The sequence below is a fragment of the Vidua macroura genome, chromosome 4 (assembly GCF_024509145.1).
Source record: "Vidua macroura isolate BioBank_ID:100142 chromosome 4, ASM2450914v1, whole genome shotgun sequence".
Taxonomy (NCBI): Eukaryota; Metazoa; Chordata; class Aves; order Passeriformes; family Viduidae; genus Vidua; species Vidua macroura.
The window spans coordinates 68504881-68519305 of NC_071574.1; the positions used below are offsets into that span (position 1 = coordinate 68504881).

Sequence of the window (14425 nt, forward strand, 5' to 3'; positions counted from 1 at the left end):
CCCCACTGTATTTCCCTGTAATGAACATCCAGCCCTTTGGAGTCACAGTGCATTCAGGCCACAAAAGCCACTGCCCTGTAAACCCACAGTGTTCTCCAGGCTCTGGCTGAAGCACTTACAGAGCACCGACCCCTCAGTGCACACCTATGTGGTCAAAAGCCTTGATATCAGAATTTTAATGCTCAAGGAATAAACATCTTCATCAGGAGTTTGATCTCCATTCTCCTCCTACAAACATATAAGGCAAAATTTGTCCTGCTTCCTGGGGAAGAACTCCTCGTAACAGAAAGTTTATTTTAATACTTCTCTGGCTGGACACAGACTGTCTCTGAACAGGCTGGCATATGGTTTCTACAAATAAGAGGAATGGACTCTCTACTATTGCAAAATATCAGCAAAAAGAAGCCATCAAGATCATATTTGGGAGAACAAAAAGCCTAAGGCAGAAGCAGAGAGTTTTGATTTAAATCATCAGCAGAGTACAATCAAATATAACCACCCTCTAGTTTAGTTATCTTGCCACCTGCACAAAGAAACTTCTCTCCATATTCTTCAGTCAGAATAAGAATTCTCATTTTTTCACATGAATAAGCTTCTCACACATCTGGAGTACTCTGTTTAATTCAATTAATGCTGCAAAATGTATCCCAAGACTGTTCTTGCAGTTCTGTGAAACTGATAATTTCTTTTGAGCTGCCAAGCATGACCGACAGCTTATCCTAGGAAAAACAGTTAATTCACTTGACAGGCAGACTTTTGTTTTTGCACTTCATTTTCTTCAAAAGAATTTGAACTCTGACCTCTTCACTTGCCCACATAAATTCCTACCATCTTGTCATTACAGTATCTCTGATTAGCAGGAGCCTAATTAATGCATTTTTAATGTGCACTGTTAATTTAAATATTTAGATTACTTCTTGGATCTTTTAATATGCCCACCTAGAAATTTATTTTCACACAGATCTACCAGCTTTTGTTGGTGCCAATGGGAGCAAGAATTGGCCTCTGCTATCACTGAGCTCTGCCTGCAGCCAAGCCAAAGCAACTTTGCAGGTTATTCAGTTGTTGGTGCTGGCACCAACTCAGGGCTGCATGACCAATCTCTTGGACAAATTACAAAATTAGATGAGATCTCTCCCTAGGAGTTTCTGAAAAGTATAGAAAATAATTAAATAAACTGGCTGTTGTTTTGACCAAATTAACACATAACAGACAAATAAACTTTGGGATCCAAGAATAACATCTATACATGCAGAGAAAGTTTCCTGAAGGAGGAAGTTTTCATCCAGGGAGATTGTTTCCAAGTTGGTTATACCAAGTAAACAAAATTAAATCTCTTGTTCAAACTGCTGCCAACACTGAACTTTTAAGATGTTCCAACAAAACATTCTACACCTGATTAAGACTAATACAGTTTTAACTGAAGATCTACATAAGGTTTACTGAACCTTACTGAGCTCAGTGAAGACTGCAGAGGGCTACAACTGACAGTATTGTTAAGAAAGGTTGTTAATTAACATGTCTAGCAACATATTAGTACAGGGATTTAATTACTTTTATGGCCAGTTTCTCAAGCACTAAAGGTTTGTCAGATAACTGGTTCAAGGTAATTGCCTAATGCTGATGGGAAAAGAAAATACTTGGAAGGGCTCATGAGTTTTTCTAACTCTGACATACCCTTTGAGGATTATTGAATTTGAACCTCCTTTTACTGCCACATCTGACATGGTATTTTTTAGCTTTTTTAGCTTTTTAGCAAATTACCATCTGAGAAGCCACAATCATTTCAGTAATTACTCCACTGAGGTAGGGTACTAATGCCTCCTCAAACAAGCAAAGAGAAACTGAACTGTCTCCATTTGGCAAAAGGGATTCATTTCTCAGAGCTTGGCCTAATAAAACTAACTTTGGCTGGGCTCTTCAATTAAATTTATTTATTTGGTAACACATACTGACACTTCCAGTGCATTAAGTTAGAGCAAAATCAGGCACTAGCATAGGAGGATCATGAACAAAATGAGAGAAAAGGTAACAAGGTACTCCTGACTTCAGTTACACTGAACACCAGAGATGCAAACCACCTTTCCCAGTCCTCACTGCCTGGATGCTATGAGACATTAAAAATACTGTGAATCCTTCAGAAAGCTTCACTGTGATAGCTGGCATTGGCTCACAATTCTGCTCCAGGACAGTTTACATTTCAATCCCAGAGAAGCACTACGTAATTTTTACTTTCTCTAACCAAGAGTAACACTGCTCCTTTTAGGCTATAGAAAGAAGGAAAATACCAGAATTAGAATCACAGAATCATTTAGGTTGGAAAAGACTTTTAAGATCAAGTCCAACTGCAAGTTCCACACTGCCAATTATGTGCTTCACTTGAAATAGTAGAACAGGATCCAAAATAGCTTTGTCATACAGCTCAGCACTGAACAACCCTGTACAAAGAACATGAATTAAAAATACCATAGGACAAATGCCACTGATCTGTGCCAGGTACAAGAAGTCTTACTGTAAGAAAGACTTTAATTGCAGTAACAAATGATGAATATTTATTTCCTGGAGCACTGCACCTCCAGATTACTGCACAGACATTAATTCAGCTTTTTTAACACCCATGCCGAGGTCACTGAAAGGAGTCAGCTATTTTGGCAGGCTTTGTCTGCAGTGCCACATTCCTCCCACATACAGCAACCTATGGATACAAACCTTGAGATCCCTGTGCATTAATCCTTTGCTATGCAGAAAGTCAACAGCTTCAGCAATCTGCAGAAATATCTGCAGACACTCTGTCCTTTCCCTCTCCTCTATGGTGCATCTTCTGCTCATCCAGTCTTTAAGGTTCTCTTTCCGGCAGAGCTGCATCTGGATGTACAGATACACCTTTGGAGAGGTGGGTTTGACTTTTTCTGCAGTGTTTTTAGAAAGGTCCAGGCTTAAACTCGTTGGCCTTGGAGGAGAAACAGAGAGGGGACTTCCTGAAGCAGATTTCTTGTTATCAGATTCCTTTGTACTTTTCCCTTTATCCTCAGAAGGACTCTCATTATGTGAGACATCAACTTTATCTTCCTTACTAGAGGCGTTTCCACAGCCAGAATCCTCAAACACAATAGAGGAGGAGGTCCCTTCCTTCAGATGTACAACAGGAACAGCTGAAGAGCAAATTTCCAAGGAGTGTCCCAGCTCATTACTGTTGATAGTACTGTCTTCTACATCACACCCTGTAAGGACACTATCCTGAAGGTTTAACAGTGGATCTTCTGAGTGCTGCAAGTCCCTGTTGTCTGTGTCAGAAAATTCCAGAGGAGAAAACTGGCTTCCAGATGAATCTGACTGACCACAGGGTATCCCCACAGACCTCACCCTCTCCGAGGAAGCTGCAGTAACTTCAATGTGTTCCTTTGTTGAAAATGGCTCTGTTGTGATCTTAAATGATGGGACATCCATTGGGCTGGGAGAACTGAGTGGCCAATCAGTGCTGGAAGATGAGATGAGAGATCAATACTAGAGAAATTGTAGTAGATTCCAACATTCCACTAGAAATGCACTTCCAAAAACCTGTATTTTAACAACTGCTACCCCTGACACCTGTGTCATACTGCAACAAGGAGTGACTACCCAAGTGTGGGAATCACCAATAACCAGGATTTAGCATCTGTATCTTAGCAAGGATTATGTTTTCTCATTGAGACAAAAGTGTTGATAAAGGAATATTTAACAAGCTCTACTGCCTGGATTCCTAATGTGCAATCAAGGCTCATCTTTTGAAAAAACCCATCCCTTTGGAACACGCACTGCAAGGACTATTTAAAGTGCCTTGAAAGAATTACAGCTGTGAAATGTTAATTTGATGCCTGAAATATAAAGGTCGCTGTATTCTAAAAATTGTGAGGCATGTTAAGATGTTATTATGAAACCACCCAGCAGTCTTGTATTAGGCCTCATTCTATAAATGCCAACATACACCCACTTTTTTCCTCTCTCTTCACATTCTCTAACTCCTTTATCTAATTTTCCATTTTTAACCTACTTCTACACCAAGCTTCACAAATCCTCAGTCTGATTATCCCTTGTATTTCTAGTGAAATAAATTCATTGAATTCTTGGAGTACTGTATCAGATCCATCTAACTAAAGACATTGAACAGGAAGAAAGCAGTAGGAAGGAACAAAGAAGGCAGAAATGCCAAAGTTTGCAACTGAATCACAGCAGCAATGCTCCAAGCTTCCAATCACTGCAAGGTTCAGCTACACAAGTTCAATTAAGAACCATGTAATGTTTCCTAAGCTGAAAGAAGGATCTTAACACAAGAGAGGACCCATAAATCAAGAACTTTATGCAGAAGTGTGATATATTTTTATCTGTTCAGTGGAAAAGTTGGCAGGCTAAGTTAAGAACCATCTCTCTCCTAGATAGTCTCTCCATCTTCCTGGATCCTCTACCAGTTTTCTAGTTCTCTTGACACACAATCTCAAATTCAATTGTTAAAAAGAGCCCCATGAGTTACCTTTCATCTTTTAACCACTGCTCATCCATCTTTTCCTGCCATCTCTCAGGGGGAGCTTCCAGCCAAGCATTGAAATACCGAACAATCCCTGGATGCTCGAGCTTAGCCAAAGCCTTGACTTCCCTCATCACCTTTTCACGAGCCAGCTCCCTGTGGTTTGGGGTGAGGAGAAAAAGAGACATGGTCACAAAAAGCAACAGCACAGCACAAAAATTTCTGCAAAGGAATTTAATCAAAGCTGCCCCAGTATACACCAGGCCAGTAGCATTGCTTTTCACATCAAAACAAAAATATGTCTTAAATTCCCCAGAGTAACTCCTTTAGCTTTGAAGTGTGGAGGAGCAGAATGCACTCATAATGGCTCAATATTTAGTCTTCCCTTTTCACATAACTACAGGAGGCAAAAACAAGAAAAAATTCATCTTTCTCTCAACTGTTCTCAAGGATAGAAAAAAAAGATTTTAAACAGCAATATTCTACAGGGATGTAGAAGACACTGACACAAAAGACAGACAGCAATACCTTAGTATTTGTTTTTTAATTGGCAATAGGTAAGGAAGTTGCATAAGAATTATTTCTGTTCTGTGGACAGGAAAGCAAGCAGCCTCCTGTCTTATTGAAGAAATTTCTCTCTCTTCATAAGACTGTAACTGGATCAAATAAAGCCTGATGGTTTTATTTAATAGCTTTGAATATACTTGGAAAAGAAGAATTTAGGCTACCTTAAATTTCTGAACAAAACCTTTAATCTTAAATAGTTATGCTTATTGAACACATTAAAAAAATAGTAATTCTAGATTTCATAGCTTTACCCCCTCCCTCTTGCTGTTCTAACTTGAGATTTTCAGCAGCAGTGTCTCCCATCTCCCACTAAAAGGAAGTGCTGCAAGCTCTGGGTAGGGTAATCCAGCAGCATGGCTTGACCACCTATGACTGAGAAAAAAGGTAGGGGTTGTGGGACCAGAAAATGAAACAAATGGGCAAATGGAGTCAAAAAAGTAGGTGAGGGAGAGAGAAAAGAAAGAGGAGATGGAGTAGGAAAGGTAAGGAAAAGAAGGAGAGAAGCACATTAACAGCACTACAATAACTGGTCCTGTTAGCAAAGGCTCCATTCACCAAGGAAATCCCCACAGAGCAGCATCCCCACAAAGGGATCTGCAATGTTTTAGCCAAGCAGGCCACCTCTGCTGGGATTACATATGCCAAATTCTCTGTGCCAAAACTAAGACAGCCCCCCGTTAAGAAGTATGTCATTCACCCAAATGAAATACTGGGAAATCAGCTCAGGAGCAGATGGTTCTGTGTAGGATGGGATCCCACCATTCATTCATTATTCTTCCCAACAAATCCATTCATTACCTGTTGGGCAATCGGATCCTCTTGATGGCATAGTTGCAGTCATCTACTTTATTTCTGGCTTCAAAAACCACTCCAAAACCTCCACGACCCAGACACTGAATTGGTTCAAAATCTGTCAGATATCTGGGAAGAGAGGGGTGTGAGGAAGGGACAGAAGAAGAGAGGGAGGATAGAGGAGAAAAATGCATTAGTATAGATAGAAAAATAAAGTAATTTATGGCCATGACTGAAATAGTTCTGTGCAGGCAAAACATGCTGAAGGACTTGCAGAATTTCTTATTTTTCCCTGCTCCCCCACTGTGAGCAATTCCCTATCTATGAAATGGACAGTTGCTAAATATGTATTTATGCAGAGCCTATCACAGGCCAGCAGGATCCACCCTGCATGCACTGGACAAACTGAAGAGTTTTTTCAGAACACCAGGCTGCATGCCTACTGGATCCTGAGTACAGAGCCCACATTTCTATAGCTGAGTATTTTCTAAATCATTATTTACCTTTAACCCTACTCCAAATAACTGTTTCTGCAACTAGTCCTTCTAGTCCTGATATTTTTCCCTCCTCACAACAAATCAATTCATTCAAAACCAGCACAACATCCCATCCAAAACATCACTGTTCTTATATATCACTACTTTTCTTACTCTTCCTCATTTTAATTAGGAATAATTTTAAACTCTCCAGTTCTTACTTTCATTGAGTCACAAATGTACAGGAGATGGTCACATTTGCTCTGGAGCATAATGGCATGCCCCTATTAAGCCTTCTGTCTTAAGCAACTCCTTTGTAAAACCAATAAAGGTTTTACTTCAAGTATAGACTGTTTATTCTGCAGAGTATATAAAATGTCATCTGTTTCCATGTGCAACTGCCTTTCTCTGCCTTACACCATAAACACAGGAACAGATGGAGTAAACACTGATTAAGACCTACAAGGATCAATCTCCCATTTTGCTTATCAGGAAGAAGTATGAGAGCAATACTTCTGACCACATGTAACCTGTTGACTCTCTGGAATTTCTGAGACTAATCATAACTGCAATCTCCCATGAGTAATGGGGTCACAGAGTCCTTTGTGCCAGTTGCTGATTATCCTGGGAAGTCAGAGGACTGGGAGTTCCTAGGTAAGAACAGGTGAACACCTACTCTTTCTATCTCCAGACAGCATTAGTAGCCACACTGATTAAACACCTTGTTTATGTTGTGTTGAACAGACCTCACCTTGACACATATCCCGAGTTCTTGGCATCACTCCAGCTGTTGTCTTTAATGTCTCCACAAGTGGGCTCATACTTACAATCAGTCTGACACTGTGTTTCAGACTCCTTCCGCAGCTAACAAGGATTTCCAAAACAAGAACAAAACAAACAAACAAACAAAATCAACTCCTTGAGTGCCTGAGACTGGCTTGTACCCTAGATATGGCATTAAATAAATATCTCCAGACACGTCAGAAGCAGTCTAATCTGCTTGCTGAAGCAGTTAAGCAAATTGTATGTGGCAGCTGGCAGCCTTCACACACAGATTAAACAATAAATTTAGGCTTTTGATTATATTATCTCATTAGTTATTAACTTATTAATATTACTCATTGCAGAGTCCAAACTGAAAGAAACAGCTAAAATAATTCCTTCTGTATTTGGGATTCCAAAAGAAATACTTACTCTGCTGTAAGGGTGGGGATGGAAGAGTTTGCGCACAATAAAGGTTGTGGCCACGATACAAAATAAAATGGTGCCAACAATTTCTTTCCACCAGTGAAGCAGAAGAACAGGATCCTTTTTGCGAATGTTCTTGTAATTCGTGTCGTCAAAAAATCTAACCGTGATCTGGTTGCTGCGTTTATTTCTCTCCCTCTTGTAGTAGGGTAAGTAATAACCATTATCTGTGTATAAAACACAAAGAGAACACAGATTTATTTGCAGGTACCTACAAAACAACTTTGGCTTCTCATTAATAGGTCTCCTCAACAGACATGGGGTGTTTTTATTTCCATGCCCCATGATTTTAAATGGCACATAAGCAAATTCAGTTAATTAAGGTTGTGGACAGCAACTAGGTCTCTCTAGCTTTAAACCAGAATATCTTCCATATGGACAACTTGTGACAACCATTCTGAGTCTCCAGCACTGTTAGTAAATTCTGAAAAAAGTAATTCCCAAGATTTTTTCCACTCCAAACAACTCTCAGTAGCAACAGCAGCACACACAACAGCTCTTCAGTGGCAATCCTTGGCACTTTGTTGTTTTTTATTTGGCACTAATTGTACCTACATTGCAATCTGGAAATCCTAGTTTGGGCAATAATTTCCTAATTCATTAAATATTTAAAAAATTACACATATTTAAGGTCTAAGAAATGGTCATTTATTGAAATTCACAGATAATAAAACCTGGGTATTTGAAACACTTTGAAGTCTGGAACTTCACCTACCATAAGGGTACTGCAGAACTGACAGTGCTCCGTTGCTGTATTCCTCATGAGAATACTTGTCATTGCTGAGACACTTATCAAACTCATCAGAGCCCACCAACACTGGAGTCCTGGAAGGAGAATCTAAGCACAGAAAGGTCTCTGAGAAATTCTCTGAGCTTTATTTCAAGTACAGACTGCTTATTTTGCAGAGTATATAAAATGTATGTCAATTGTTTGTAAAATCCTGCTCTCACATTAATTTAAAGAGAACTCCAATTGCATAATCTTACAAAATGCCTCTTGAATCAGGTAATGAGAAGTAAATTTAATGAAAGGAAACATTAAGAAAGGTACTTTAAGGTAACAATTACATAATAATTCTCCCCCTTGACAAGTCAATTCACTCATATTCACATCACTGCAAAAAATTTCTTCCCCTTTTCGTTGAAAAATTTGATTAAGAAGACCCAACATTTAATTACTAACAAAGACCCTGTCAAATCCATAGTAAAAGAAAACAGACATTAAACATTTAATTAGAAAAAAATCAACACTTAATAAAGCACAGAGATATTCCTGAACTACTTTACAGTTGGAAACATCAGACTAGTTTGAAACATACTGGAAACCAGAAAGATGCCCTGTCTTTTCTGAGTTAAGGCAATAAATTAAACTCTGAATTGTTACTTACGGATTAAAGGTTTCCATTTGATTTTGGGAAGTGGAATAATTGCATTATCATTCCTGGATTCCAGAGCCTTTGGGTTGGTTGGGAATTTCTCAGAAATTCTGACTGATGATTGAAGATACAACTGGCCCCTGAACATACCTAAGTAATAAACAAGCAAGCATATTAGTCTTTAGATTTGGTTCTCTTCACCCCTGGAATAAAACTGCCTAGTCAAAATACATGGTTAAAAACATGTTTGAAAATATTCCTTCTTATTCTGAGAATCTGAGATACTGACTCTGGTTGCTAGGCTGGATGAATTCAAGTAATATCTTCCCTCTGTTCTGGAAAGCAAGAGTTCAGGACATCTCATTTTTACTGCTGGAAAGCTGGTGCTACAGGAAAATGCCAGCAACTTTTAAGAGCTATAAAGGAGTTTGGGATTTGCAGAAGTAAGACCTCATTCAAGCTCCCTACCCTTGTTAATGCTGCACAAAACAGCCATTACCAGGAAGGCTGCAACAATCTGGCTTCTTCATGGTGTTATTCTTTATCTGTTATTCTAACCATTAACTGGAAAGCTACAAGGTGCAAAGATTTAGAGAAAAAGGCTTAAGGCAAACCAAGTCTTAGAAAACTAAAGCACATTTACCTCCCAGAGACAGACAGCTGAGGAAGAGGACCTCAAGCCACTCTATTTCAAATAGTCACAAACCACATCCAATGAATCCTGACAGCTGGATGAAAACTAAGCCATGTAAAATCTTATCTGAATTTTCTTCACAGTATGTTAGTGCAATCAGTGTACAAATTAATGGGCAATAAGGCTGCTTTATTAGCTGTCAACCTGTCTTCTAAAGTTTCAAGACTTTTAGTCATCTCCAATGAACTGAAACTACAAAGCAATGAACATTTCGGAATCAAAATGGGAAAAGATTTATGGGTTTGAAACCTACCAGTACAAAAAGATTTGCTTTACTACAACCTCAACAGAGAAATGAATGATGTTTAGTACAGAAAATGCTGCAGTTGGTGTCTCACCCAAATAGACACTGGATTCTGTGGCCCCTCTGGCAGCTTCCACAAGATCTTCTTCATCTTCCAGTACCTCATTATTTGCTGTGTAACTCGTGTCATCAAACAGACTGATTGGAATTACTTTGCCATCCTTAAGGAGCCATGCAGAAGCAATTGGAGTGCAAAACTTAAGAGGAGAGAGGTAATTGGAAAATTAATGTTGTATTAATGAGCTATTAAATAAGAATAATAAAAAACAAAGTGCTTAAATTTCTTGTTTGCATTTTTCTAACAGATACAGCAGCTCAAAGTCAGAACTTCAGTTAAAAAATTACAAGCAGATGTGTGCTCCTTTACAAAGACAGTGCCTGAAACCAAAGATGAAAGACAACTTCAAAACATCTACTTTTGTGATATTTAATATTCTATCTTTCCCCCTACCTGGTATTCCCATTCCAGATGTCCTCCTCGTCTGTTAAAAGCCATCACCTTCCAGTCAGCCACGGAGACCTTTATCACTGTGTCTTTCATCATAGCTTCCTGCTCATCCACATCTGAAATGATTTTTGTTTCTTCTTTGTTCATAGTTGATTTAAAATTGCTCTCAATGTATCCTGCTCTAGTTTCAATATCTGGGACATAGCGCAGCTCAAAGTGACCAACACTGAAATTCCACCTCAAAGGAAAAGAGAAAACCTCTGTAGAAACAGCTTTTATATTCCAAGGAAGTCCCAAGTCCTCTGTGCAGAAGATTTCTACACTGAATTACCTATATTTGGCCCATATTTTCACAGTAAACTCTCAGACTGTCAAATGAACAAAACTATACCAGGAGGGGAGTGCTAATCCAGAACACAAATCAAACAAGCTGAGAAATGTTGTCCAACACGATGGGTGAACTGAGGAAAAAGCTGGTAAAGTAGGGCCAATGGTACTACAGGTTTAGTGTATGAAGGGGGAAATTAAAATCTTCAAGTACTAGAGCTGGGTCTGCCTAGTAATAAAACACTCTGTAGCTGAGGAAAGCAGTAAGTACAAAGCTGTTAGGAAGCAGCATTCTAACAAGCCATTTCTCTCTTCACTAATTAAGTGGATTTAACTGGAAACATAAGAATTTTCAAACTGGGAAAGGGACAATGATTTTTTTGTTTAACCCCACATACAACCTGACACAGGTCCCTTGACAGGTACTTCATGAAACCAGGACTGCTCATGTCCCATAGCTTAACACCAAAAAAAGACAAATGTATAATGAAATGTGTAAGGAGCAGAGTTTTCTTGCACAGCAAAAACTCTTCAATTCTTGTAAAACTACAAAGATACAGGATGGGAAAAGCATGCAATGTTTGGACAGCATGAAGGGGTAAATATTTCTTGAACAGTATATTTGGGTACCTAAAGCTTCTTATCAGTCTGGCAACCACCAGGAGTCCAAACTGTCTCTTTAAAGAATTTACACCCTTATGGTAAAAGTTTGGCATATTTTATACATTCAGTCGATTTATTAAAGACATTATTTTTTTTTCCTCTGCATTAAAAGCCCAGATGTTTCCTACCCATTCCGTGTCACCAGGAAAGCACCTCTGTTCCTCACCACAAAGACAGGAGGATTCTGGGACACAAGACTAAATACTATGGTTTTGACATACCTCTCCTGGCTAATATCTGTCACCAAGAAACACAGAAACCAAGATTTATCCTCTCAGACATCTGATCTGATACTGAGTTCTCATTAGGTTCTCTCTGATAGGCTACAAATTCACAACTTGTCACATCCTGCTGCAAACAGAAGAGGGAGCAGGGGAACAGGGAATGACTGGTTCTCCACTATGTTGCTGGGCAGTTACTTGTATCTATGTACAGAACCCATCTTTTTAAGTCTGTGTTTTATGAAGTGGGTTTGGGTTTATTTTTTTTCCCAGAAAATATGTGTCTGTAATTTTACAGAAATCTTGATGTATTAAAACTTCAGTGTGACAGCATTAGAAAAATCACAGATTGAATCTGTTTCTACAGCTTAGAAAGAACAAACCACCTACATTATGGAATGAACAACATAAATTTAAGAATGATTTAAAGTATCAACTTAAAATGAAAACTTAAGACATCATGCATAACCTCCCTCCCCAGTGACAGCTACCATTAGCAGGTAAAGAACCTTAAAGGGAACAGATTATAACAAGACTTTTAAACTGTCTCCTCTTGCACAAAAGCAGCAGTTAGAACAAACGCAGTGGCATTTGCCCTGTGCAGTACAGCAGTGACAAACTCTCCCGAGGTGAGCAAGGACACGGGGAACAGTGTGATCTGACTCCTATGTTTTCTGCCTCACCATCTCTACGGGAGTGTTCCTGAACAGTTCAGACTCACTTCTCGTTGCCACTGCGTGGCCCCACAGCCCGGACGGTTTTCTGGGTGCGGTGCAGCAGGAGCGTCTCCTCCTGCTCCGTCTCCTCATCGTCCCAGCGGCGGCAGCCCACGGCTGAGCAGATGTACTTCACCTGAGGGACAAGGCAGGCTCACATGTGCGACTTCAAAACAAATATAATCAACAGCAATATTCAAAGCTAACAATCCTTACAGCCTGCTCTTGGCTGGCAGGCAACTTGGAACTCCGTGACTTTAGATGTTTGACTGGAGGGATGTTGAAAAGCCTGGTTTTAGAGATAACGGCTTTTCAGAACAAAAAATTTCAAAGGATTCCAGAAAGTTTACAGTCTGTGGTGTTTTGACTACCATGTGACAATATTTTGTATGTACTTCTAAAACAAAGAAATCTGAACTCTCTCTTTTCCCACTATTTCTATGGACATCAAAAGAACATTCCTGCAAGACCCGCAATATAATTGTGCTTTCATGTCGTATTTGTCTCAGCATAACTCTATCAGCTTCAAATGAAGTACTACTGATTTATCTAAAATACCACAGTGCCTTCCCCCTTTGCCCTGTCAGCTATTAAAAGAAAACCTTAATGAACTCTCACAGAGTTTCCAACAGTCCCAATCTCAAACAGAATTCGCATTATATGGGCAATGCCAAAGAGATGAAACTGCCCAAACTTTTAGGAAGGAAGAGTCAGGCACTATTTCCTCTAAGAGGCAGCTTTGCTACTGTGAGCATAAGCCAGGAATCAAAACAGAAATGAAAATCTCCTCTTCTGAGCACTGGAGGAGGAGGAGCCTGTTGGTGCACAGAGCCCTCTGCTACCAGTGAGGAAACCAAAAGGAATTAATGAACTCTGGTTTGGGGTCTGTGCTCTTTATCATTAGTGATGATTCCACACCACAGAAGTATTCCACATTAAAATGTATGGTGAAAATGAAAAAAGAACCAAAAAAACACCCTGATTTTGTTGAAAACAAACACTGGGAACTTTAAATTTTTTAACTGAATCTATTTAAAACTTATTTTAAAATGCAATGTTTCTGAATTATCAAATACCTGTTTTTCACTACACAAAGTACAAGCACTTCAATGACATCTGACATTTAACTTAACTTTTAAATATAACTTTAAAACATAAGGAGAACTTCTTCGGATAGTAAGCACACTGACAAAACCCAGAAGTCCTAAACTTTTGCGTATGTTGAATTTTTTCTCTTCTCAGTAGTTTCAAAAAATTTGAAATTAGGTTTAAAAAGGTGTCACCTAAAGCATTAATTGATACACAGTGAGCTGAACTGCAAAATCTTCTTCAAGCAGAGGCAGATGATAAAGTTGAACTCCTCCCACAGAAAGGGGTCATCCCTCTTATCCTCTCACTATGCTCTGGTGACAGAACCCCTGTCCCTTTGCTTGTGTTGGCTCTGGCACTCCCTGATCCCCTGCTACAGCTAACCCAGCACAAAACAAATCCAGTAAAAAGTGAACAGTGCTCTGCTGGGTTAGCAAATGGTGAGACAAGGGTTAAAGCCAGCACAGGGCACAGAGCAGGAGCTCCCAGGCAGGAGGAGATAGCAGTGCCATGGCACCTACTGCAGCCCAAGAGGCTCAGGTTCTGACCTTTTGTGCCCTGCATTTAAACTCGTGAGCTGCACCACAGTTTAAACCTCAGGAGCTCCCTGTTTGCAAGGCAGAGCTCGAAACACACAGACACAAAACACCTTTTCAGGCTTTTACCTTCCCTGAATAGGAGCTCAGCCCGTAGGTGGTCAAAGACTTTCCCCCAACTAAGACAACGTCCTCGCCGAATTTGTAGGATGACTCGAGAAGAGACTCCACCGTGAAAGGAACGGCTTCCATGCTCTCTCGATCCCGGTCCCACTGGAAGAGGTCCCCATCCAAGGAAGGGATAATCATCTTGTTTCCAAACACCTAAAGTAAGTGAATTCAAGGTTAGCTATGATTTAACATAATTTTATGAAAGCACATGGACCACAAATGGCAACAAAAATGCTGTATAAGCAAGTCTAGTGTGTTATGGTCCAGTGTCCTAATGGTTTTGTATCTCAGAGTCC

General features: G+C 39.6%; 1 protein-coding gene across 1 annotated transcript in view; it reads right to left on the minus strand.

Moving 5' to 3' along the window:
• Positions 1–14425, minus strand: part of EIF2AK3 (eukaryotic translation initiation factor 2 alpha kinase 3) — a 42002-nt gene that overhangs the window by 5978 nt on the left and 21599 nt on the right. The window contains exons 3-13 of the mRNA XM_053976046.1: positions 14088–14282; positions 12339–12469; positions 10410–10644; positions 9993–10155; positions 8973–9110; positions 8300–8422; positions 7531–7751; positions 7088–7200; positions 5867–5989; positions 4508–4657; positions 2710–3478 (exon numbers count right to left, since the gene is read on the minus strand). Coding sequence (XP_053832021.1) covers positions 2710–3478; positions 4508–4657; positions 5867–5989; positions 7088–7200; positions 7531–7751; positions 8300–8422; positions 8973–9110; positions 9993–10155; positions 10410–10644; positions 12339–12469; positions 14088–14282 — 2361 coding nt within the window. The remainder of the gene's footprint in view (positions 1–2709; positions 3479–4507; positions 4658–5866; positions 5990–7087; positions 7201–7530; positions 7752–8299; positions 8423–8972; positions 9111–9992; positions 10156–10409; positions 10645–12338; positions 12470–14087; positions 14283–14425) is intronic.